At 38.4% G+C, this 27,896-nt stretch overlaps 1 protein-coding gene across 1 annotated transcript; it reads left to right on the top strand.

Moving 5' to 3' along the window:
* Positions 1-736: 736 nt before the first annotated feature.
* Positions 737-27,023, top strand: LOC136581753 (mucin-5AC-like). Its single transcript, XM_066582375.1, has 34 exons — positions 737-809; positions 2,933-2,950; positions 4,726-4,788; positions 5,716-5,772; positions 5,954-6,007; positions 6,213-6,474; positions 7,421-7,535; positions 7,807-7,897; positions 7,981-8,090; positions 8,879-9,095; positions 10,583-10,708; positions 10,825-10,942; positions 11,197-11,335; positions 12,154-12,264; positions 12,390-12,459; positions 12,619-12,756; positions 12,920-13,084; positions 13,202-13,296; positions 13,530-13,656; positions 13,805-14,057; positions 14,228-14,283; positions 14,916-15,016; positions 17,332-17,486; positions 17,578-17,716; positions 17,803-17,913; positions 18,031-18,210; positions 19,212-19,451; positions 19,664-19,820; positions 20,046-20,174; positions 20,764-20,908; positions 22,009-22,049; positions 23,506-23,805; positions 25,941-26,218; positions 26,892-27,023. Exons 1-34 carry the CDS (start codon positions 737-739, stop codon positions 27,021-27,023), a joined length of 4,566 nt encoding a protein of 1,521 aa, XP_066438472.1.
* The last annotated feature ends 873 nt before the right edge of the window (positions 27,024-27,896 follow it).

The following is a 27,896-nucleotide window of genomic DNA, read 5'->3' as shown; positions in this document are numbered from 1 at the left end:
TAAATGGGGTTGTTTCAAATTTGCTTTTGTTAGCGATGTTGCTATATTTATTTCTATGGACAACGTGTATAAAATACGTAAAGTAAAATATTTATAGCTGACATCTAGAAGAAAAGAGCAATTAACTCAACAGTAAATGCAAAACAGCTGCTTTAATATAGATATGATCAAAAGTTAGACACCGTAGCAAGGTGATCAAAACATGGAGACCATCTGGCTTACACCTATGAGTAGTCAAAGAGCTAAGTTCAGTTGTTTCTGTACTTTTAATTGACTGGCATCATAGCAATCGACAGGCTACTCATTCCATGTCATTAGAAGCATTATGTTGGTTAGATTTGTTAAATAACTCTTTGTGTGAACCATAAGCATTGTTTGCAATGTCATGTACATATCATATACAAATGGCAATTAGGAATCTAAAATCGTAGGCAATGTAGATATATTGTCTTTGTAAAGTTCACTACATTTAATATGTCTTTCATACCTCAATCAAACCACCTCCCATAATACAAACATCTCCGGACAGTTTCCTTGTACCTTTTTTATCCTGAACAGACTAGGACATCCCATGCATTGGCAGTGCCAACATCTACACTGACTCCACCCCATTTTAGACAAAAATATTCCTACCATTTCTCGGCTTACTCTATAAAAGGATCGGATTAGACTCCGTCCATCCGTTCCTCCTATAACGATCCCCAGTTCGGTGTCCAGTAACCGAACTGCACACAACATGGGGACAAACAGGAGGCTCTTGATATGTTTAGGAAGCCTCCTGATATTTCTCACCTGTATCCATGCACAAGGTAAGTGTCTAGCAGCAAGAACTTATCCAAATCTATTTTGTTAATGCTGTATATATTTATGATTATCATGGTATGTGTGCTTGATGCCATATGTCTATAAGTCATCGGTGTTCATGGTTTGTGAAAGTGTCCTTACAAGTCCAACACTTGGCTTAAGAATCCGCTCATTTATCGGAAGGTACTGAGTTCTGACAAAGCGTCAAAAACTCAGTTATCACACGGTAGGCTGTATTCATGCAGGCAAGTTTGAGTTCTGTCCGATAGCAATATAGACAGAGCTCACATTTGAAAATAACATAATATTGTCAATGTGTTAATTTACATAAATGATTTTTCTCTTGGTCCTTAAGCCCAAGCATGTCCTATCGTTGGGTGATTCTGTTTAGGAATCGCCCATTATTTCCTATGGGAATTTAAAAAACAAAAAATCCAATTGCACTGCATGTGAATGCGAGTTTCATGCGTGTTCAATGCAATTTTTCTATTTGTACTATTGAAACAACATATTCTTCATGCACATGAAAAAACTCTCACAAAACATATCACAATCACCTGAAATATTGCTGGTTCACAAGTGCAGTGCTGGTCTGAATTTCTCGGACCAATATGACACTCACCCAAGTGAATATAGTCTTGGAAGATCTCTTTTCAAGGAACTAATTCTTCCTTTTCACAGTAAAATAAAGTTCCACTGGCTGTACACATCTGTGAGCCATTTTTCCAAACTTAATACTCTATTAAACATGTCTGACACATAAGCAGAAAATGTAGGGTGTAAAAAATGATTTACATACACCGTGGTTCTTGTTTTTTTTTTTGTCCCAGTAGTTTCTTGTTAATTATAATAATTCCGGCTTAAAGATAACATTAAATCAATTCAATATCCAAATACTGGGTCCTTGTATAACAGATGTGCCTATTTCTGGCCATCTCATATATACAGAGGAAAGACCTTCTAGGTATAAATAAGATTATTCCATAAATTTTAAGTCTACATTTAGTATCCCGCAGACATACCCATCGTGAAATTCAGACACTTTGTCGCCTTACCGCTGCCCAGTTTACATGGGACAATAGTAGGGGACAAGTGTTCATAAGAATGCCTGTTCGGCTGAAAATCTTACTGTGTAAAAGGGCTTTTATTGCTATAGTTAGGCATTCAATACTTTTGACCAATACGGCTATTGGGTCAAAAATTGCGTTACGGGAATCAAACAAGAACTTCTGACGATCAGAAGCCCACTGTATCTTAGAGAAAAATTAATTTGAACTTTCCTATTTGCTATTGTCATGAACCATGGGATGAAATGAGGCATTACACAAATACAGGATACACGCAGTGAGGATAATGCTGGATTAGCAGTGTTTACCAAGTCAGGTCTTCGGTGGAAAGTCAGAAAGGCAAAGTTTATCTATTGCTTGTGCAAACACTGGCCTGAAAAGTTCAAGAGCAATTAATAAATTGTCAAAGATATTTTCGCACGCTGAGTAAATATGCTATGGATTATGGTCAGCTACCAGTAAGGCAATCAGCTTACTGTGTATTACATTCCATGGGCCCTCAAGTTGTATTATTAATTGACTCAGAGGTGACCAATGTAAGTTGAAAACATTGTAATTCACAATGAGTCTATAGAAAACTGTAAATTTGTTTTAAGCCCACAAAATGGTCACCCAAAATATGAGAAAAGTGAAGATTTAGGTAATATAAGCAAATACTATAACTAATAAAGATAACCCAAATACATATTCATATATAGGATTTGGTAGTTTAGATAACATATTGGTGGTAATGTGACTGCACGATCAGACCCTACAAAATTTGAAAATTTGTAGTCTGTTACCATGGAGACATATAAGGCTCCATAAGATCTGTGGACACAAAACGGTGGATTTAAAAAAAAAAAAAAGGCTCTAAATTTACTTCATTCTAGATGCACTACTACAATAAAAATGGTCATGAAGGTGGTCATAGCCTTTAATCACTGAGCCACTATGCCCTCCCTCAACCACTGCGGTTAATAAACATTTATATTGCGAGTTAAAAAGTTCAATTATTCCTGTGATTATTTAATGTTAGCATTTTATCTAATTTTAATACTTTATTTTCATTGACTTTACAGGTAAAAAGAAGGTTAAAGGTGAGACACTTTTGTTTGTTCTTCATATTTGTAGACTTCTTCCTCTATGTAACATTCAACTAAATTGTACACATAGTATAAATACACATATACTTTAAGATTTGATGTTTGGACGGTCTCTCTCCTTATTGTTGATTTTCTGAAGATAAACTAATTGTATGCGAATTTATAATAGCAGAAGAATTGATGCTATTTCAGAATTACTTAGTCCTACTTGCATTTTAATAATTTGAAAGGTTTATCAAAAACTTATGGAAATGAAAGGTTAATAGAATTACTCGTCAGTAGCAATTGCATAGATCGCATCCATCTCTTCAAAGCGGGGCTCTAAAATATGTGATGTGTTTTGTAATCTGATTAGTCCCTATGGGCATCTGCTTTGCATGTCGCCCATTGTTTAGTGGACAAGGATAGGTTGAAGGCCTTTCTTTTGATATACAGTAATGAATATATGTACTTACAGATTATGAGTTGGTAAATCCTTAAGGGAGTTTTCCCCTTTAGACAATCCTCACTTGTTAGAATGGTCCCATGACATTAAGCTGATTACATAACATCGCCATACTCGGACCCCCAATGATCCCTTTTAATCTGGCGGAAAAACTAATAGCAAGTGTAGCAAGTGTTCAATTTACCTGCAGCACCACCACAGGAGAAAGCAAGCATTACACAGTGGATATTCATGTCACTGTGTTGTCTGTAAAAAGAGGACAGGGTATATCCACCAGGGCGAGAGATGCTCCTCTTAACCACTCTCCGCTCTGGATGCAGGTCCTGAATACAAGACCCTTGCTCCCATTAACTCTGAATCTCCCAATAGGGTATTGTGAAAACTGCTTTTTAAAATTAGAGAACTTCTTTAAGGTATAGTATGTGCTTGAACCTATAGAAAGAACTATACCTTGTGCACCTATAAGATGTGCTTAGAATAAAATATACAACAAAGATAGATATTTGCCCCGGGACATAATTTACTCATAGATATTTCACCAGAGGGGGAGGACATGTGGTTGTTAGACACTTTAGCATCACTTACCCCGGGAGAGGAACAAAAGTTTTAATAGCGGCCCCCATTGATAATAGATTAGCACTGAATCAGCTACATCTGTTGACTCTCATATTGGTCTACAGCTATCTTAGAAATGCTATAATAAATCTTTTCTTGTAGCAAGCTTTGAAACATACGTACATGGGCTTGTCGGTCTGTAATATACATGCTGTCATTCCCATGGTTACAACATGTCCTTGACTTTGTTACGGGTTATTTTACATTTCCTAAAAATTATAATAAAGAAATTGGATTTTCCTGTAATTCTACAGTAATCTCACCTGGTGTTGCATTAGCCAATCACTTTCATAGCATGTAAATACTAACACCCTCTTTCATAGGGAGTTCGGAGATGTTCTTCTCTTATCTTAATAAAGTGTCAACTAACAATCAATGTTTGTGTCTATGGCATCCTCATATTGATTTAATTAAGCTTATGTTTAATGTGTTCATTTATTGCCAAGCCACAGAAAATAATCACTTTGCAATCATGGTTTTATTTGTCTACATAGTTACATTTTCCTGAATGCATTTAATCCAGTATTATCTATTAAACCACTAGAACAGCTGATTTAGAAATTGTATTGAGACGTTGTAATACAGAATTATTCAATGTAATTCAATGGGAGTAACAACTGACATACTAAAGCTCTCCTCCAGGGTGAATAACGGCTGCATTAGAGGTTCCAGCTTGTGTTCTGATATATTTCTGTTCTTGTATTTTTAGAAAATGATTGGGATTCTGTTGAACAACAATATGGCGAAATGGATGTAGACGGCTATCAGCAAGGTGTGTACGTTATCTTTTAATGTGTATGTTATCAATGTAAAAGAAAAAAAAAATAAATAATATATATATATATATATACATTATTTTTATGCTGCTCAACGTTTGGCAGTGATTTTTGGGGGGGGGGGATCGAAGTGACATGTGCTTAATTTTTTAAACTGCCCAATCAAAGATGGATAATCGAGACATTGCACAATTCCCACTATATGGCCTTTCCCTCCATATAAATGTATCACCTATACACAGGAGCAATGATAAACCTACTGTATGATCATTGAGGACCCAAATATTCGGCCTTACACAGTCACTAAAAGTCAAAAAACACAAGAACGAAGATCCTATGTCCCCCATCCCTCATCACTGCAGTCATGAGTTTAAATGGAGCATGCAAGCTGCCATTCTATTCAAACTCAATGGGAATGATGGAAACGGCTGAGCAAACTTGTTCACCTCTTCTTTCAAACTTTTTCTCATCATCTAGTGATTTTGGATGGCCCAGCAGTCGGGCTCCTGGTAATCATACATTTATATTCATACCCTGTGGGACCTACACTATACACCTATTAACTCCGAATTTCCTAATATGGGATTTGGAAATGACTTTGCTAAAGCAACAGCTGTTTTAAATACTGGAACCTGGTCGGTGTGTAGTTATGGCCAAGTAGTAAAGGTAATGGACTTGAAATCCATTGGGCTCTCCCTGTGCAGGTTAAAATCCTGCCAACTACGATTACATTTGCTGCTCTTCTTGAGTGGTGATAGTCTAAATAAACGGCCTAAAACTTACATTTCAACAAATATTTACCTTCCAACAAACATGTGGCTTCCTTGAGTCATGGATAGACTTCCTTCCATATGGACTTTTTCTGCAACATCAAACTGGCTATAATTTAGTATTGATAATGTTCATTCATATTGGCTTTTTAGAAGAAACGGAACAGACTGAAGCTGACGATGAAGACATGCAACAGCAGCAGCAGACAGGTGAATGATATCACATACAAAATTCTATACTTAAGTAACATATAGTCATTTTATTACATGCAAGTAGTTTATTTTATGTTGTCCCAGCTGATAGTGGAAGGCATACACTTTAATTGCCCAACTTCTGACATTTTTAGATTGCATGGCTAATCAACAAACTACATAATACTTCTTTTTACAGATGAAAAATCTTCGCGGGTCAACATCATCGGATCACCTGCTCCGGTCTACCGAAGTAAGTAAAGTAGGCAGAAATACTATACATATCCGATTGTCAATAGTTAAAAATCCTTTAATGCGTATATCAATCAGTGATTTTAAAAAAAAACTAAAAACAATGTATCTACAATAATAACCACAGCCCAAAATGTTCTATTCTTCAATCACCAATTTATATGTGTTTACAGTATAGCCTTCTATTAACTACTTTGCACCCACAGCTATGAATCCATCTCATAACAAGAGAGTTTGCAGCACTTTTGGCCACTATAACTACAAGACCTTTGATGGAGACATCTTCCATTTTCCTGGGCATTGTAATTATCATTTTGTTCGTCACTGCAAGACCACTTATGAGGAGTTTGATGTGGGAATCAAACGTGAGGTCAAGAAAAATGTTCCTGTTATCTCCAGCATTAACATGAAAATAGGTGGTGTTTCAATTGTTTTGGAAGAGAAACGTGTCACCGTGGACCAAGTGACGTAAGTTATTATTATTGCATTATAGCTAAGTACAATAAAGAATCAGATAATTAGAAAGTAAAATATAATTAGTACTTCTCCATCTTTGATGTACAATTTTTTTATTGTAATGTGACATTATAATATATTATTTGAAATCCAAGCTATTATGGATTATATATCAGTGGTGATCTGATATATATCTCTACATAGTATAGGTTAAAGTAAAAATCCTGTAGGAAGATATTTTACAGGACACAGGCAACTTCCTGCTCAGCAATCTGCTTAAAGCGATATTCTGGGATTTTGATGTTGATGGCCTCTCCATACATTTGGTAGCAGTTGTAGCTGGTACTGCAACTCTCTGTGGCTCAGTGCGCTATAAATGAGCGGGATTGAGCTTTAATACCAGACACAGACACTACTAGGTATATGGTGCTTTGACCTGACCTGCTGGTTCCACTTCAGTCAACTTATTGATGGGGGTACTAGGAGTCTGATCAATGTCAACGTCCCAAAAAACATGCAAATTGGTCGGTGACAATGTGTACAAAATTATATCAGGAGATATAAGTTATGCACATGGTTATATTGCAGCTCTGAAACACCTCTCAGTTGTATGCAGCTACAATATTGCATCTATAGAAATCATAGATTGCCATACTATCCCCTCTGTATGCCTAAAATGTCATACTTAGCCATATGGAGGTATTTTCTATCAGATTCCATACGAATTGTGACACAATCCATTGGATATCATATTACTGATATATGAAAAATATATTTGATATGGTGCAACTTGGATCACAATATGGCGGCACCGGTGTTCTGTAGACGGAGCCATCTGAGCCTCTGTGCTACTGTACAGCCTCTTACAAGTGGCCTAGTTGTTAATTCATATGAGCTGTTACATGATATGTGAATGAATTGTGAATTTTTTTTACTAATGCTTATCATTTCCGGACAGGGTGGAGGAACTTCCGCATAGTGCTGGTTCAGTCCAAATCTCAAAAAGTGGTACCTACATGATCGTTGACTGGACTGGCCTTCGCTTGATGTGGAATGAAGAAGACGCTCTTTCGGTAATAAAAAATAATGGCTTCTCCATCACTATGTCGAGTAGTTTTAAATATTTTCTTCTTTATTAGGGGACAGGGATGGTTTATTTTTGTTAATTTGTGAAATAAATTAAAAAGTAATTTGTATGCCTTTCTGAAAAAATACATAATATTACATTATCTATTCTATATAACTAATGATGGGTCATTATGATGGGTGCTTTCCTTCAGTCTTCAACTTTACTTATACGTCACTGTGTTAACAATTCCGAAAATGTCAATTTTTCGTTTATAGGTGGAACTACATGAAAAATATGCCAACCAAACCTGTGGTCTTTGTGGTGACTACAACGGGATACCAATCTACAATGAGTTCATCGTCAACAGTAAGTGCAATGTAGATTTGGAATAGATATGATCTTGACTATATACTGTTGGTACTGGAAAACTAATTTTGCCTTGTTTTTAGATGCTCCACTAACTAATCATCAGTATGGAAGACTTCAGAAGTACCATACACCAGAAGAAAAAACATGTGAAGACATGAAGGAAGAAGAGCCAAAACAATGTCGCATGAATGTAAGCTTTTATACTTATAAGAGTTTGACGACAATTACAATGGGAATATACATTAAAGAGGTTTTCTAAGACTGTAATATTCATAGTCTGTCCATCTGTTTCATGCCCATGAGCAGCTGTGAGCCCTCTTTGATAATGCGCAGCACTATATAATTTGTTGTGGCTATGCCTGATATTGCAGCTTAGTCCTAATAACTTGGAAAGGATTGAGCTGCAATACCAGGCACAACCACAGCACATTGAATGACACTGTGCCTAGATACACAATAAAGGAGATAGAGTGCTATCTTTATTCAATTGATTGAGGTAGCTGCTGGGAATCATACTCCATGATCATAGATCGCTTGTTTTTTCTAAGGATATGACATAAAAGTTACAGTGCTAGTCAATCCTTTTAATGAATAAATTCCCTTTTGAATACCTGTTGATATCACGTCCCGTTTAGAGTTTATCATTAGAGTCTGTAAATTTCCAGGATAAATAGCAGAGGAACAGCACAATGCATAGTTGTAAGAAAATATGCTCTAGAAGTATTATTTTATAGGGAATGCAAGTATTTACTAAAACAGACATGTTGCGGGAGGTGATAGACCCTCTTTAAGTGCTGTTATTAATAACGGTTAATCAAGCTTTAGCATTTAGCAATTCAATGCAGATTGATTCATAAAACTAATAGATGTTATATTTGAAATTACATTAATTTCCCGCTAATATTGATCACATGTGAATTGAGAAATCTTTCCATTGTTTCCTATTGATTGTTTTTTTCAACATTTAATCCCCAATAGAAACAGCTGTGTACATCTGTCCTGACCGGAGCAGCTATGCACAGTTGCAATAAACTTGTGGAAGTTCAGAAGTACATTGAACTCTGTGAGCACGATATCTGCGAATGTACAGGAAATAGAACAGGGTTCTGTCTTTGCAACATCTTTAATGAGTATTCCAGACAGTGCAGCCACGCTGGTGGAAAACCGAAGAACTGGAGGACAGAAAAGATCTGCCGTAAGTCACAATCCAATAAAAAGGCCATTGTTATTTTTTAGATGTTCTGTAGTTCGTAGAGATTTAGGTTTCTTTAGCTCTTCGAGAATATTTTGCAGTCCCATTTATACAGAACACATTCATGTCTACTTTTAATGATTGTAGAAGCTTTCTTATCGTTGCACAGGCAGGTAATATCATCAGTAAGCTGAAATGTATAGTTCAACCCATAAGAAATAGACTTTAAGGACCAAGTGTTTACCTCCAAAGGTGGCACTAAGTGGGATTGACTTGTTAGGAACCCATTACTGTGATAGAACCTTGGTCCACTGGAGGATCCTATGGTACTTTAGTCACCCAGATCAATCCTGCACTGACTGTGCTTTGATGTTCTTGGTGTTCTCCTGTTCAGAGCTTTGTATGAATGCAAATGAAGTAATTTGCATTCATACAAAATTCTAAATTACTTCATTTGTATTCATACAAACTCTGAAGAGGAGAACAATTGGCAAACTATGACACCCCACCCTCTCACCATAAACTGTTGCAATAGAAAGCCACAGGTTGGAGATCACTGATATAGAAGATCATAAGCAACTTTTACCCCCAAGTTCCCTAAAACGATACCTACCCATTCAAAGCTATATCAAATTTTGCATTTATCTGAACTTTAAAGTAGCCTCTGGTTTTAAGACAAAATTATATTAATCGAGGTTATATTCTAGCTGTTTGACTTCAGTGCTGATGCCCATCTGATCTGCTGGTTCTGGGAATCAATTTCAGCCATCCAAGATGGCCAACCCAATCTTCAGACTACCTAATCTCCACAGTACATTGGTAGTGTTAGACTACCAGTGCATTATATCTGCTCTCTAAGTGGTCAGCACTGCTCATGTGATCAGTGCTGACTAAGGATGAGTGAGTATACTCGCTAAGGCACTACTCGCTCAAGTAATGTGCTTTAGACGAGTATCTCTCTGCTCGTCCATAAAGATTCGGGGACCACCGCGGCTGACAGGTGAGTTGCGGCGGGGAGCAGGGGAGAGCGGGCGGGAGAGAGAGATCTCCCCTCCATTCCTCCCCGCTCCCCGCTCCGCGGCGGCCCCCGAATCTTTAAGGACGAGCAGGGAGATACTCGTCTAAGGCACATTACTCGAACGAGTAGTGCCTTAGCGAGTATACTCGCTCATCCTTAGTGCTGACCAATCCGAGAAGTGCACATTGTGCATTAATTAGCTAGAAAGCCATCTTGGATTGCTGAAAATAAGATCTCTTGTTGGTGGATCAAAAGGTATTCAGCAGAGAAGCACAACAACAGGTTATATACTTCCCCCCTTCAATCCCAGGAGAGAATTTTGTCCCAACACTGGAGGGTCACTTCAACCATTGCATACTATATACATATCAAAGCTTGTGTTATACTGGAATGACTGTACATATGTATATGTTGTTATAGTATTGAGACAATGTAAGTATACTATTAATGTGCTGCTTGTGTTCTTTTTTAGCTCTGAAATGCTCATTTAATCTAAAATTTAAAGAGTGTGGCACTGCTTGTCCAGACACTTGTACCAACCCTGATCGTTCTGCGACTTGTGATGATCACTGCACGGATGGCTGCTTCTGCCCTGAGGGTAACTTACTGTACTTTTCTATAGGACACAAACCTATCATTTAAATATGTTGCAGATGAACTATAATTCTGTACAAAAAAAGTGCTATTATTTGAAGCTTCCTTTTAACTTTTAAGGGATGGTGTTTGATGACGTCAGTAGAACAGGTTGTGTTCCAAAGGAGCAATGTCCCTGCACCCATGGCAAAGATGTGTACCCATCAGGAAAAGGATATTCAGAGAAATGCCAAGACTGGTAACTACTGCTAGATTATCTGTATGATGACTCCTCATGACTAAACCAGTGATACGTGTACATGGCTTCTCTGTAGGGGCAGCACTCTGCTCATGCAGCATATTTCATAGGCAGCCTTGTCTCCCATTGATCTGTTTATTACCTAATTGCTAATATTGTGCCTGTATTAAAACATACTTATATGCTAAATTAAAAGGGACAATTTTTTGTCATTACACGATTATCTTGCCTCTGACAATAGCTTTCCTCAACAGCACATGTCAAGCAGGGAAATGGAACTGCGTTAAAAAGTCATGCTTCGGTGTTTGCGCCTTAGAAGGAAATTCTCACATCACCACCTTTGATCTTACCCGCTACAACTTCCATGGAGATTGTACCTACACATTAGCTAAGGTAATTAAGAAAGATGCATCATAGTTACAATAAATGACCAAGCAAGTACAATGTGCTAATAGTAGGTGTAGATAATGCACTTATCCATGGCTGAAACCCGAAAGACATATGTACAGTACATGCAAATTAAAAGAACCCATTCACCATGTTCATAGACAGTAAAACTAATTACTAAAGTAATGGAACATCCTCTTGGAAGGATCCACACTGTACCTGAGAATGAATGGACTACAACACTGGTTTAGCACTGCATCCCCTTCCCTGGTTTTCCTCTGTACAATGTTATCCTGGCCATCCACTATTCAGGTAATACTTAGAAGTGGACACAGTGCTAAACCAGTCGTGCATCCCCTTCATTCTCAAGAACGAGGTTCCCAGTGGTTAGATTTCCATGAGCATTAAGTAGTGGCGTATCCTAGACAGAAAGACTTGACTCAAAGGTTTCTTCTCTCCAAGGACTATCATTATAAAATAATGGAGGGAGGAAATGACCGATGAGTCAAAATTTCTTTCCTGACTACAAGGGATAAAAAAAAGATACAAAACTAATTGACACCTTCCTATCTTGTGATGGTGGGTATAGTAGCTTCAACTAATATCAGAAACAGGACCCTGATATCTTAAGATGGTCTAAACCAGCATCGAGAAAAATGTCTTGATATGATTTGCGTTATGGCTGCTTCTCTCCTGTACGTATCTTGCTGATGACCATAAAATGCATTAATGCGCCTTGTATGGTCACCTTTAAAGATAACTTTTCAGAGTCAGTTGATAAATATAACTAAATAACTCTTAATGCATCTGTCCCATATTTACAGACATGTAGCTCCAGCGAAATCACTATTTTGGCAGAAATGCAAAAATGTGGGCAAACAGATACAGAAACGTGCCTCAAGAGCATAACCATTAGCTTGAACGGTGGAAAGGAGGTAAGTACATGAGTTTATGACATAAGACATTTATATGAACTAAAAAATATAATACACAATATCAAGTTAATATCATAAAAATCAAAGACTTGATTGTTATTATAATGTATTATTTTCTTCTTCAGATCATAAATGTGAAAAAATGCGGCGGTGTATATATTAACTCTGTCTACACCCAAATTCCAGTATCAACAGGTATGTATGATGGGGGAATCCAGTAAAAGAATTACTTATATAATAATATGGGACTGTATTTGACAAGCGTTCCTATGTGAAATGAAGGACTATGGGTCAAGGGAAATCAGCAATTTGTCACGCCTCATAATACAGTACAAACGTCTTTTATGTTTACAGCCACTTTTACCATCTTCAAGCCTTCAAGCTACTATGTAATTATGCAGACTAAAATGGGCATGCAGATTGCAATTCAATTGACGCCTTCATATCAAGTTTACATATATGCTGACCCAAAACATAAGGACAAACTTTGCGGTAAGACCACATAGGCTTGTGTAATGACTAAGACTAACATAGATTTCATTATGTTAATTGATGTTCATCACCATGACATTGTGCCCAAAGTACATCACCGCTGGTAAAAATGACTTAATAAACAATGGATGACTGGCTTCAAAGCAAACTTATATCTTTTTAGGTCTCTGTGGCAACTTCAATGACATTCAAGCCGATGATTTCAAATCTCCTGCTGGAGTTATAGAAGGAACTGGATCCTCATTTGGCAATTTGTGGAAGACTCAACCTGACTGTCCAAGTGTCAAAAACAATGGTGAAGATCCCTGCAACATCAATGGTCAGAATGGTAAGTATTGCAATATCATAGATGTGTGAGTATTCTCTATGTGTTAGCCTTGCCTAAAAACATTCTCCTCTGTAAAGGTATTGTCGCTAACTAAATGGACTGCACATTTTATTTCAGAACAGTACGCATCCCTCCATTGTGCTCTGCTGCTGGCTCTCGATGGACCATTTGCCAGATGTCACAAATATGTTGATCCCAAAGAGTACCATAAGGTAAAGCTAAATATACTATAATGTAATATACGAAAATCTAGGCAAGTCTCAATATGTTTTACAAGTCTTCATCAAAGAAACTCGGAATGGGGATGGAAGAGAAATGGAAAGTTGGGGATACATATATGCAGGGTTATTACAAATGATCTTCCTCAATATATATACAGTATATATAAAGTCTACATCTACAGTGTATTGTATGCTTCATAGTAATTTATGTATTGTATCTACAGCAATGTTTGTATCAAGTCTGCAATTCTGAGAAAAATGAAGACAGCTTGTGCACTGCTCTTTCGAGTTATGTCAGTGCCTGCTCTAGACAAGGGATTGACTTACGCGGTTGGAGAAAAAATATTTGCCGTAAGTTTTCAAATGAATCCTTTTTTGAAAACTTTTTCTGGTTATCTTTATTGCAAACTCTTTGTCCAACCAGGAATTTCATGAAGTTATTAGATAAAATGATCACTAAACAGTTCTAATACCTTTTCTTGGTGTGCTTTACCTTTAGATTCATACACAACCTGCAAGCCTGGTGAAGCCTACAGCTACACCGTCAGTACTTGTTTGCCTACCTGCCGTTCTCTTAGTGAAAGGGATGTTACTTGTGACATTGATTTTGAAGAGGTTGATGGTTGTATTTGTGAAGATGGAACCTACAGAGATGACAATGGACAGTGTGTTCTCCCTGCCGTCTGCCCTTGTTACCATAAGGGAACTGCAATGTCACATAATGAAGTCATTCATGATAATGGAAAGATGTGGTAAGATGTTACTTTTCCGGGTCACTAAGGAACTGGTGCAAATCAAATCAATACCACCATTTGCCTCATGTGAGATCACAAAATAGTCAATTATATTTTGTTCTATTTTTGTAAATTGTGAAATATCACTATTAATAACATTTGTTAATCATTATTCTTCATTCTTCTAGCACCTGCTCAAATGGAAAAATGGATTGTGTTGGAGTCATTCCTGACATGCCAAAAGGTATTGTATGCTTTACTTCTTAAGCTAACTTCACATCGGCACGCGTGATATGGGCTGTGAATCATGACCCACATATTGCACTCCCTACCATGTGAATTTCCCTAGGATGAGAGGCGTTTGCTTGTCAAAACAGCCTTGCATCACTTCGGGGAAGAAGGGAATCTTCTGCCATAGATTTTCTCCCATTGTTTTTAATGGGAGACCTTGCATCGTATAACGTGCGCTGTGCAAGTAACCTAAAAAGTAGCATGCTCATCTTGCCTATTATATGATTTGTTTGGTTTCCCTCTGGAAATCCAGTGAACCCATTAAAGGTAACGGTGTCCATCAGTATCCTTTTGAATCTGTTGGAAAATGGATCGATTACATTTGTCATGGCTCCATTGTGGGAAGCAATGGAATGGAATATAACAATACACATCCAAAACATTTGGATATACCTTACCAATGAGTTTACCCGTATTTGTTCCATTCTTCCATTTGTTTTTATCATTGTTTTCTTGTATTTGTTACCTTTGTAACCTGACTTTACACTGAGTAATTAGTATTTGTTATTGCTGCCCCTATAAACATTTCATTATTGGGCTACAGTCATACATTTATTTACCATTATAATATTTTTCTTTCCCTAGAATGTGAACCTCCAATGATCTACTTTGAATGTAAGAATACCACTGCTGGAACTAAAGGCTCTGAGTGTCAGAAAAGCTGTGCCACCTTTGATACAGACTGTGTAAGTTACCATAAATGTATTATGTTTAATCAGGTTTTCCAAAACTAACATATTGATGACTGATCCTCAGGATAGAAGGCGTTTCAGCTCAGAACCACCACCGAAATGACAGTAGTACTTTACGTAAGCATTGCTATCCCTTTATTGCATGCCAGGCACAGCATTGTACATTTTATAGTGGCTGTGCCTGGTACTGCAGCTCAGTACCATTAACTTAACCCCTTGAGTGGCGGGTTTCCTACCACCCTGTCGTGCCCACCAGGGCAGGTTTTTTAAAATGGTCTAATCATTGAATTTCAACTAATTTTGCAGTTGCGTCTCAAGAGCCATAACTTTTTCATTTTTCCATTGACATGGCCATATAAGGGCTTGTTTTTTGCGGGACAGGTTGTGATTTTTTAAACAGGGGGGAGGAAAAAAAAATGAGGAAAAAGAAAAAAAGGGGCCATGTCATTAAGGGGTTAAATAATGTATTAACTTCCTTCTCTGGGTTATTACAATGCAGGGATACCACATGTGTGATTTTATTTTTGATTTTTTTACAAAGTAAAGGGAGACAAGTGTTTTTATTATTTTTTTAAATAATTTTTTAACTTTTTTTTTTTGTCCCTTTAGGGGACTTCCACAGGGACCCATCAGGACCCCCTGATCCCATTCTGGGGGTCCGATGGTAACAGCCCTTTACATGCTGCAGTGACAGCCCCTTACATGCTGCAGTCACATAGACTGCAGCATGTAAGGGGTTAACACAGCAGAGATCGGAGGTTTTCTCTGATCTCTGCTGTAAGAGCTGATGCCTGGCTGTCCTCTGACAGTTTAGCACCAGCTCTCCCTGCCACCGAGACCATCGGCTTGCTTCTGACAAGCCAATGGTCTCTATGGCAACCTGTAAACAAAGCAGGAGACTTAGAAGCAGGAGATTGCCGGCAGATCGGCAATATCTTCCTGCTTCTCAATGTCCTGCCTTGTTCTCTGTGGGGCAGTGCAGGCAGAGCACAATGCCACAGCTTTTGGCATTGTGCTCTGCAGCTCCCATAGTGATACATAGCCCGGAAATCTTCTGGGCTATATCACTATCGGCAGAGGAGCTCGTCCCGGAAAATTTCCGGGTGTGCCACTCAAGGGGTTAAATGGGACTGAGCTGTTCTCATGCCATGTGACCGATGAATGTGACATCACAGGCCTGAGTAGACACCTCTGTGCTCACCCAAGAACTACTGCTTGTTCAATCAGCTAATTAGTGGGGGCTCCAAGTGGCAGACCCCTATCAATCAAATATTGATGGTTTATCTTAAGTATGGGTGAATATTTGAGTCCCAGAAAACTCATTTAAAGTGATTTTTGGATCTAAAACACTAGTGGATTATCCTTGTGAGGAGCGATTAATATTAGATTACTCTGGGTCTAAGCACCAAGGTCTGTTTTTTTCCACAAGCACCAGCCCTCTTGTCCATGACAAAATTTTGTATTGCAGCTTAGCCCCATAAGCATAAATGGGGTTAGTTGTAATACCAGAAATGGCTTATGAAGAAGAGTGGTGTTGTTTCTGCAGAAAAAAAGCAGCCATTTGCTTTATTTTCAGTCCTGTAGAATTATGTTAGGACATGGTATAACCCAGTGATGCTCAACTACAGTCCTTATGGACCCCAACACGTTTTCAGGATATCCTATAGTAAGAACACCTGTGGCAATGTCTGAGGCACTGACAATAATTACATCACCTGTGCAATACTGAGGAAATCCTGAGAACCTGACCCGCTGGGGGTCCCTGAGGACTGGAGTTGAGAAACACTGGTATAACCAATAATTTGCGTGCATGCTGCCATTTTTTGTAAAAAAGAATAACTTCTGTTATAAGTGAAAATGATCTGATAATCTAAAATTACAACTTCTTAGTATCTTGCAAAAGGCAGTCAGCACCTTCTAAGTGAAATTAATGGACAGGTGCAGATCTGCTGTGACGGCAATACAAAAGCAAAAACATACAAGGATGTAACACTACTTTAAGGGTGCTAACACACTATATGTGCAACTATGTAATATACTTATTACTTAAACTATGTTACTATTGTATTTACTATCTGTTCCTAGTGCACACTTTGATGTAATTGTTGGTGCCCACCTGCCATACAAAGCTGCAGAATATACATGACCATTAAAGTTATCATAATTCGCGAAAATAATGTGCAGGAGTTGAAGGTTATAATATAAAATCCAATTATATTCATTCATCTATGTTTTATTTCAAAGTTATAGCACTTTAGTTTATGTATGATTTTTTTTTACATTTTTACCTTTTTTGAATTGCCTTACAGTATAGCTCTGGCTGTGTATCGGGCTGCGTATGTCCTGAGGGAACGGTACTTGATCATGTAAGAAAAAGGTGCATAAAAGAAGAAGATTGTCCTTGTATACTCAATGATGACTACTATGCCCCAGGAGAAACAGTTCCATCCAAATGCAACACTTGGTAAGATACTGGGAGACCATGGTGGTTTTGCTATTTGGAGTTTTTGAAGGTTACATTTTTAGAATCATCTGATTATGACCTTATTGTGCAGTACTTGTAAGAATAGAAAGTGGGAATGTACAACCACCACATGCCTGGAGACTTGTATTGTATATGGAGATGGACATTACCAAACTTTTGACAAAAGAAAATATCATTTTAATGGAAATTGCTGGTACACCTTGGCTCAGGTAAATGTTTTTCATGTCTTCTTTCACACTCACAAGTGTAATATTTACACGTTCATCTCACAATCTACTTCTCTGTATATTCTTAGGATTATTGTTCTGATGATCCTTTGAAAGGTAGCTTCCGAATATTCACAGAAAATGTTCGTTGCGGTTCAAAAGGCACCACCTGTTCCAAAGGTTTGAAAGTGTTCCTCGGTGTAAGTGTTTCTTATCAAAAAAATATCCATCATAAAACTGATCTAGTTTGTAATAACTTCTCATATTAGTGTTTTTATTTTCCTTTATTAAAAGTTTGTTTTTCTTTTTATTTCTAGAACTATGAGATGATACTTGGCAAAGACAAGTTTGATGTGGTTAAAAGAGATCAAGGAGAATATGTACCCTTCAAAGTTCGCCAGATGGGCCTCTATATGGTTATTGAGACAGCAATCAGTTTAGTTGTGATGTGGGATAGGAAAACCACCATATATGTTAAGATAGATCCAAAGTTTAAGGTATAAACCTATTGCATACATTTCGAAAAATAATCTGTGAGAAATTTTAATGCTTTTGTTTTTCCTTTTTGGTATAGCAAATTAAATTATGAAATAAAGGTAACTGTATCCTAGTTAACTGTATCCTAACTTACACGCTAAAGACACTCTTTGTCACCCTCATCCACTCCCGACTCGACTACTGTAACTTTCTACTCATTGGCCTTCCCCGCACCAGACTCTCCCCTCTCCAACCCATACTAAATGCGACAGCTAGGCTCATTTTTCTTTCCAGCCATTACTCAGCCGCCTCTGCACTATGCCAGTCCCTGCATTGGCTGCTTATACAATGCAGAACTAAATTTAAACTCCTCACCCACAAAGCTCCCCATGGTGCCACACCACCGTACCTCGCTTGCCTCCTGTCTGTACATCACCCAGCCCGCACACTCTAATCCGCTAATGCATTCAGACTTAACACCCCTCTAATACGAACCTCACATTCTTGCCTACAGGACTTCACTAGAGCAGCACCCATCCTCTGGAACGCTCTACCCCAAGGCATCCGGACAATTCCCAATGCATGATATTATACCTTTAATAACGCACCTCTTCAGGGAGGCGTACCAAATCTCCTGACCTAGTCCCCCTGCCCCTCCCTATGGCTACCCACACCTTCCACCCTGCTTATTGCATAAGACCTCTACCCCTGCACCTCCTTACCGCCCCACTCATTTGCTTCTTAATAACTGATTTCTACATGTAATTCTGGTACTGCCTGTGTTCCCCATGTCTTATCACCCCCCCCTTGTACCTCCTGTATCATCCCACCCAAATTGTTTCAAATTGATTGTGTATCACATGTAATTGTTTTATTTTCTGTGCTCTCCCATGCTCGAAAGCGCTGCATAATAAGTTGGCGCTACACAAATACAGATTTTTGATTTTCTCAATACACGATTAGTGAGTTTAATGAAGTTAAATAATTTTATATTTACCCATTCAAACTTTTTGTTTTCCAGGGAAAACTCTGTGGTCTCTGTGGTAACTTTGATGGAGACACTTCCAATGACCACATCACCAGAAGTCAGTCTGTAGTGGGAGATGTTGTTGAGTTTGGAAACAGCTGGAAAGCTTCTCCGAAATGTCCCGATGCTGTGGAAGTTAAAGATACCTGTGGCTCTAATTCATATAGAAAAGCATGGTCCCAAAAACAATGTAATATCCTCGCTAGTGGGGTGTTTGCGTCCTGTCATCCTGTGGTGAGAACAAGTTTATTTTGACCATTACAATCATCTTGCATTTAACTTTTTGCTGTTTTCATTCTAATCTTACATTGTTCTTTTTAATAACAACTCAAATACACCAAGATAATCTTACTGAAATCCAAACAATCTCCCCCCAAAAAATCTCAGTAAGAAATAATGATGCTTTCTTACACCATTCATAATCTCCAGTTATTTCCTATATTTAGGTGGACTACAAGCCCTTCATGGAAGATTGTGTAAGCGATGCTTGTGCTTGCGATGCTGGTGGAGACTGTGATTGCTTCTGTACTGTCGTAGCAGCTTATGCTCAGGCTTGCAGTGAGGCGGGGCAATGTATCAAATGGAGAAATCCAAATATGTGCCGTAAGTGATTTTCTTTTGTAAGAGTCAAGATGCTTTTTTATATATGACAGATATCATGTATGTTGTCTGGATTTATAAACTGCGAAGTCTAAATTAATACAACTTGACCTAAGTCATGGTTAATACTTAGAGCAGGCAGTTTTTAGTTACAAACTACTAAGCAGATGTGGTAAAACCTATACAGCCTGTCAATGTGACTCCAGTTTGATTTTGTTATCTCCACAGCTGTCTTTTGTGATTTCTACAATGAACAAGGCCATTGCGAATGGCATTACCAATCCTGTGGTGCTCCTTGTATGAAGACTTGTAGGAATCCATCCGGTACTTGCTATAACAATTTCCTGGGCTTAGAAGGTAAGTTTTTCATTACTTTACCAAAAATTGCCAAGTATTAAGTTTCCATAGACTTTATTAGAAGATCATAGTTGACATTATAGTTCATATTAATTTGCATACTCGAAAGAGGTGAGTCTTTCCACAAATGCAACATTAAATGCAAACAAATAAGTATTGGTAACTTAATAAAAGCTGATTTGAGGGTTTTTGGCCTCTCGCTTAATAGGACCATTATAACGGTATGTTTAGATGGAGTAATTCACAGCAGAATTTCTTAAGGGGTTCCGGTTCAAAAGCATATTAAAAAGTACACAAAACGCCAAGTATAAATGTAGCTTTAGAGGCATGAAAAGTGTTGGTATACTTTATATAATAATAGTTTTCATTACAATTTAGTTAAATCGCGTATATTATAAAGTGTGTTTTTTTTAAATTGGACATGTACATCTTATATTAGGGACTGGCGAATGCGTTTTGATGTCGCGCTAACAAACTGTTGTTCATAAAATAGTATACTTACCAAGACTTTATTATGTAGAGTAGCTGAAGTAATAGAATATGTGAGCTAATTTCTCATTGTACCCATATTGATTTCTCTACGCTTCAGGGTGCTACCCCAAATGTCCTGAAGATAAACCATACTTCGATGAGGAGTCTATGCATTGTGTTCAAAAGTGCAACTGCTATGATGAAATGTCAGAAGAATATAAACCAGGAGAAAAAATGCCAGGTCCAACCAGATGTTCAGTTTGGTAAGAGTGTTAACGCATGCATATCTGCATATATATGAGGGATGTAAGTATAGGAGGGGGTTTATACAAATATATCTATGATTCTGCGTCTCATCTTTTTTTATCAAAGCTGATTATAGAGAAGAGTCTCTCACATGGATCGCCACTACTAGGCCTTATTCATATGAGTGATTTTAACATTCGAGTTCCATCTGAGTTTAAAAGGGCCAGAACCCGGACAGAACTTGGGCCCATTAAAGTCAATGTGTATATTCACGTGTGCCTTTTTCCTTCACAGACCATTGTCTGTGTAAAAAAAAATTGCAGCGTGTTGTATTCTGGTGCGATTTTCAGAACGAAATCATTCATTCAAGTCAATAGGTGCATAAAAAAAACAGAATGCACTTGCATATTATGCATGTGCGCTCCGGAATTTTACACGTGTCCATTGATATTAATTTTTTTGCTGTGCATTAAAACATATGACTATTGGATGATACTTATGCTTTAAAAATACAAATACGGATGTAAAAAGCATTTACACTCACTAACCGAGTGAATAACGCTTTATGGCTATCAAAATGGAGTATTATAGGGAAAATGCATAGAAAATCCAGGGAAAATAATAATCAGATTTGTCTCTCAAATAGCTCTTGAATAGGTTGCAATCTGTATGCCTACACAATTGGGTTGCAGAAACTTTGTAGGGAGATTAAGTGGATGGCAGGTTTACAATCTCTTCTTCTTTATCTGTACATCTCTATTTGGCTGGGTTTCTACCATATGTGTCTGAAATCCCGCCTACCTGCCGGTAAGATCGTACAGCCGTTGGCTGCAGTGAGTAGGCGGGGCTTTTAAACACAAGTGCTTTTTACAATGTGAAGAAACAGTCTTAGAATTATGAGTAATCGGTAATAATGTGGCATTCTGCTGTTAATGATGTATCTGTAAAAAAAAAAACTGCTATAAATCACGTTAAAACGAAAACAACATGAAACGCACACTCCATTTTTAACAACTTGATGTATTTTCAGACAGAAAATAAATTTGGAGTAATTAGCTAACCCTAACAATATGTTAGCAGACATTAACTCTTTAATAATGCATGCATTTTCTTATAGCAAATGCACGGATGAAGGAAGAGTATGTTCCAAAGCAGCAGGTATGACATATTGGAATAAAATGCTGTAGATTACCTATGCTGTAATTATAATAATCAGTCACTATATGGAGGATAACTGTTATGTTGTGATGCTACATTTCCAAAACCTGAAATAATATTATCCTATTTGCAGAAGAATGAATAGTACATAGTTACCGCTCCTTCTTACCTTGGAAAGCTGTGTAGATATATGCATTAACTCCTGCTTCCTTGCATGACACTTCATTTTTAAATGAAAACTGTCACCATGTTTTTGCGGCCCTCTCTTAGAGCAGCATAAGGGTGCCGGCGAATCACGGCCTCTGAAGCTTTCCATAGCGTTGCTATGGAAAGCGCCGGCCCTGTGTCTCCACGAGTGGAGAACCATTGCGATTCTCCGCTTGCCACCGGCAATTCGCATGCTGTGAATTGCCACAATTCTCCGCGGTCAGCCTATCTGTCAGATAGGCTGGCCGGCGGAGATTCGTCTGCCAGCTCTTCTCTCCGGCACGGCAGTCGTCTTCCGTGTTCTGGAGGCCGGACGGCTCTTCTAGGTGAGTATAATTTTTTTTTTTTTACTTTTTTGCAGCTAGGGATGATTTTCAGGGAAGGGCTTGTATTTCAAGCCCTCCTCCGTAAATCATTGCTACAAGGGTCGCCTGCAACCCACTGCTTTCAATGGGGCTGTAGCAGTGCCTACCCCATTGAAAGCAATGGGATAACATTGTGGACTTCTGCCACAGCTGTGGCAGAGGATTACTTCCTCCCAGTGGTCCCCGCGAGGATGAAGGAGTCCTTTGCCATAGCTGTCACAGAAGTCCGCAATGTTTTCCATATGTTTTTGAATGGGGCTAGCGCTGCTGCCGCCAGACCCATTGAAAACATTGAGCGATATCGCAGATTTTATCTGTGCTGCGAGACTTAAAAGTACAAATCACAAATGAGTATGGAACCATTGAACATCATTGGTTTCATAATCATGTGTTTTCACTCACTCTCGCATCGCAGGAAAAATAATTGCTAGTGGGTAGGTACCCTTAGAGATACGTCAGGCATCTGATGCCCAGCGTAAAAAGTGCTAGAAGTCATTCTCCTTATTTGTACTCTAATAGAAGTCAATTTAATGTTCTCCTGGATTTTCATGAGTGCTCATATTTATCTCCACTTTCCAAAAACATGCTGAAAGAATTAGATAATACTGTCCCTAGTGTGTGTGCACCTCAGGTTAGAAGTTTATTCCTACACATACATTTTCACATTCTTTGTAGAATTTGTTGGTACTATGTACCTGGAGCAAGTTGTAGTCAAGCACAACATTGTGATGCATTAGACACATATTGCCTTAATCAATGCGTATACAGCTATATTCCTGTTGTCTAATCCTGGTTGCATCCTATAGTGAGGTACATGTTATAGAGATACAATATTGTGATAATTTTCTGAAAACATTTATATGTTTTTTTCCCTTCAAAACAAGTTTGTTGTGAATATGACGGCAAAGAATTTCTGCTCGGTGACATGATCTACTACACATCCGATGGAATTGGTGGCTGTATGAATGCTATGTGTTCAGAAAACTCAACAATAGTAAGGAAAATTGGTGCTTGCCCAACTACCAAAGCTCCAAGTACACAATTTAATTTTACTCCAACAAGTTCATATGAAGAAACAACACCAACTGAACCATCTACTGGTCAAAGCACAGAACAACCAGCAACAACTTCCAGTCCTGGAATTCCAACTCAATCCACTGGGGAACCGACATCAGTTCCAACAGGTATTGTGGCTTTAAAAATCCATGCTTTATACGGCTTTTATTGTAAATGCTACTCTTCTGCCGCTACATAGTTTTACTCAGTTTTTCTTTAACCCCGTAAGGACCAAGAGCAGTAAATATATGGCGCTTGTTCCTGGGCTTTAATCCCTGCCGATAGCAAATATACAACGTGGGATTAAAGTCTTTGCTCCTGCAATCAAACAGGTCTGGTTGTCAGCCATTAGTAACAGCTGAGAACCCGAAGAAGAAGCAGTTTTTAACTGCTTCTGCCTTCTCCTTTCCCAGATGCATAGCACTCAATGAGCGCTATGTACTAAGAAGTGAAAGTGTTTCCTCCACTTTGCGACCCGGCGATCACATGACTGCCAGGAGTTCCCTGGCATAGCAGAGCTGCAGGGTCCTATCAGACCCAGATCTGATCTGCTAGTGACTAATGTCACTACAGAGGGATGTTTTTTTTCCCTGTAGCTGGGGCTCTTACAGTGGGAAAGTGTGAAATGAAAGAAAAGACCATGTGAATGATCCCCAGAGGTCTTACATGACGTCATGGGGGACAAATCCAAAACTATACAAATTATTTATCAAATTATACAAATTGTCCAAAACAAAATAAGGGACCCATTCCCATACTTTATTTTAGCGTAAATTTACTAAATTAAAAAAACTATTTAAATATTGAATGCCATTTGGATAATTAAACAGAATCGTCCACTTTTAATTTTTTATTCTAATAATACTCTGCATGTTCGCTGAGAAACTGTTTCTTGTTTTTCTTTCCCACATACCCTTTAATAGCTAACAAAAATACATGATGCTCAGGACAGTTTTATGATGTGTCTTATCTCTCCTTCAACCTGCATGTGGAAGGAGATGCAGCACCACCTATTGGATGGTAACATTATTACAAGTCAAGTTCAGAATTTTTATGAAGTTTTAACCCTTTCCAATCCACTGTCTGAGCTGTGAAGACATTATGATTTCAGACTGTACAGCTTCGATGTTGGAAGACATTCGTCAGGGTTCTCTTACTGTATATTGCCAGCCTCTCTGCTGTCGGAGCCGATCCAACGTATCACCTCATGCAGTACTGGCTTTAGCCAGCATATAGCGCCGTTGTATAACGGCAGAAAAAGAGTAAGCCCCCTAGGAAAACCAGGATAAATATTAGACTGGAAAGGGTTAAAGAAAGAAGGAAAAAAAAACAAAAGAAAAAAATTATGATTGGAAAGAGGACATCACTCTTGACCTCCTTCAGACCTTTCATATTTTCCACTTATGCAAGAGTCCCAGGGTGAAGGTAATTCCATTCTTGAGGGTATCAAATATGGCCATAAATTTGTACTCCCCAATTCTTCTGTGATGCTGCGACTTGAAATTGCCCTTCAGTATAATAACTCTTATCTGCTCTAAGGAGTTATCTCTCCTTCCATGTGCAGATTGGAGGAGAGATAAGATACATCATAAAACTGTCCTGAGCTCAGTGGACTAATTTACCATTTATGTCTGGGCTCAGTTTGTCTGTTGTTTTAGGTTTTGAGTGCAAAACAGTCTCTGAGTGTGAACATTTATTTAGATCAAGAGGAATGTGTTCCCCTCCCCTCTGTATGTTATAATTATGTACCATCCAAACCATGTTTCATTAATTAGCCTGACGAAAGGGACGATATATCCCTGAAAGCTTGCTGTAACATCATGTATTTTTGTTAGCCATTAAAAGGTATCATATCTACAATAATTTTGGCACCTGAAGTAAAAAAAATAGGGCAGTAAAACCACCACAGGGGTAAAATCCCTAAAAAATGCCTGGTCCTTTAGGTACAAAATAGCCTGGTCCTTAACGGGTTAATAGAAAATTTGACAAGGAGATGTGAAACAATTTTAACTTAGGTTTGCCTATAAGAGCTTGGTATAAAATACTAAAGATTAATCTGTCATACGTTCTGTAAAACAATACTTAGATATATTTATTGCATAGTCTATATTGTTTCCATGTATACTTTTTCTCATATAGTATCTTCATATATATAGTATAATTGCATATATAGTATAATTTGTGTATATTTGCCCATTAAATTTTCTAACTGCTAATGTATTTAATTGTAATTAACTTATCGAATTTGTATCATATTTTTCAGCTACACCCACTTCTTGTGTTGAGGTCTATGATTGTACTTGGTCACAATGGTATAATTCAATGAGTCCTAATGAGACTGGAGATTTCGAAAAAATTGAGGATATGAAGAAGAAAGGTTACGAAGTGTGTGCAAATCCAGCACAGGTGGAGTGCAGAGCAAAAGATTACCCTAACACGGCAGTAAAAGATTTAAACCAGCAGATGACATGCAATCAAAGAGAGGGCCTTATTTGTCTGCATGAAAACAATCCATCCAAGTGCAATGATTATGAAATGAGGGTAAAATGTTGCTCATATAAGGAATGCGGAACTAGTAGCTCGGTTTCAATTGAAACACCAGCCCCTACATCTAAAGGGCACCCAACACCTTTGCCTCAAGAAAGTTCACAAACACCTCAAAGCACAATTGCTACTACTCCTGGAACATCTCATCCTGACACAACAAAACCATCACATGAAACTGCTCCTTCAAGCCAACCTACGTCTGGTGTACCAGGCACTACAACTGACAGTAAAACCTCACCTCCCGGCCAACCAACATCTGGTGTTCCAGGCACTTCCACTGATGGTCAAACCTCACCTCCTGGCCAACCAACATCTGGTGTTCCAGGCACTTCAACTGATGGTCAAACATCACCTCCTGGCCAACCAACATCTGGCGTTCCAGGCACTTCAACTGATGGTCAAACCTCACCACCTGGCCAACCAACATCAGGTGTTCCAGGCACTTCAACTGAAGGTCAAACCTCACCTCCTGGACAACCAACATCTGGTGTTCCAGGCACTTCAACTGATGGTCAAACCTCACCTCCTGGCCAACCAACATCTGGTGTTCCAGGCACTTCAACTGACAGTCAAACCTCACCTCCTGGCCAACCAACATCTGGTGTTTCAGGCACTTCAACTGATGGTCAAACCTCACCTCCTGGCCAACCAACATCTGGTGTTCCAGGCACATCGACTGATGGTCAAACCTCACCTCCTGGCCAACCAACATCTGGTGTTCCAGGAACTTCAACTGAAGGTCAAACCTCACCTCCTGGCCAACCAACATCTGGTGTTCCAGTTACTCCAACTGATGTAACTACTGGTCAAACCTCACCTACTGGCCAACCAACATCAGGTGTTTCTGGCACTCCAACTGATGAGCAAACTTCAACTAGTGATCAACCAACCTCTAGTGTTCCTGCACCCTCTCCAACAACAAGCTGTGTGCAAAAGATGGAATGTCGTTGGACTCCATGGCATAATATTAATTCACCTAATCGTAAAGGTGATGGAGGAGACACTGAAAATGTTAAATACATTGAATCTACAGGACATGAAGTTTGTACAAATCAGGAAGTTGCAAACAAAATGGAGTGTGAAGCTGTAGATGATAACAAACGTGCTGTTGTTAATAACAATCAAAAATTCACTTGTAATTTGAAAGAGGGGTTGATATGCCATAACAGAGATCAAAATAAGAAAGAGAAAGAGAAGTGTTTCGACTATAAAATACGAATTGAATGTTGTAGAACAGTTTGTGAACCAACACAAACACCAACAGTAAAAACAACTGAAACTACAGAACAAAAAACCACTAGTGGTGTTACAACAACCCAGGGAACAACTGGCCCAGAACCTTCACAATCTTCTACAAAAACTCCAGTATCAACATCTTCTACCCCATCATCAACTGGACAAACTTCCATTCCTATAACTTCTTCTGAAGGCACACCTTCACCAACAACTGCATGTGTACCTAAGACAGAATGTCACTGGACAGAATGGCTTGATGGTAATAAGCTTGGCACAAGAAGTGATGAAGGAGACACTGAAAGCATTACAGATTTAAAATCAAAGGGCATAGAAGTTTGTAAAAGCAGAGAAGTTGAAGACAAAATTGAATGTGCTGCAATGGACAGTGAAGGCAAACCTATTAAGGATAACAAACAGAAATTTAGTTGCAATATGA

This window comes from Eleutherodactylus coqui, chromosome 11 (assembly GCF_035609145.1).
Source record: "Eleutherodactylus coqui strain aEleCoq1 chromosome 11, aEleCoq1.hap1, whole genome shotgun sequence".
In the NCBI taxonomy this organism is placed as follows: Eukaryota; Metazoa; Chordata; class Amphibia; order Anura; family Eleutherodactylidae; genus Eleutherodactylus; species Eleutherodactylus coqui.
This window is presented reverse-complemented; position numbering and strand designations above follow the sequence as displayed.

What these genes read in the sequence shown, in the direction of transcription:
- LOC136581753 (XM_066582375.1), top strand. Translation starts at nt 737, where the DNA reads ATGGGGACAAACAGGAGGCTCTTGATATGTTTAGGAAGCCTCCTGATA. An exon ending in ACCTGCTCCGGTCTACCGAA is followed by an intron (nt 6,008 to 6,212) that starts GTAAGTAAAGTA and finishes TTGCACCCACAG; the next exon opens with CTATGAATCCATCTCATAAC. An exon ending in GCAATGATTATGAAATGAGG is followed by an intron (nt 26,219 to 26,891) that starts GTAAAATGTTGC and finishes CTGGTGTTCCAG; the next exon opens with GCACATCGACTGATGGTCAA.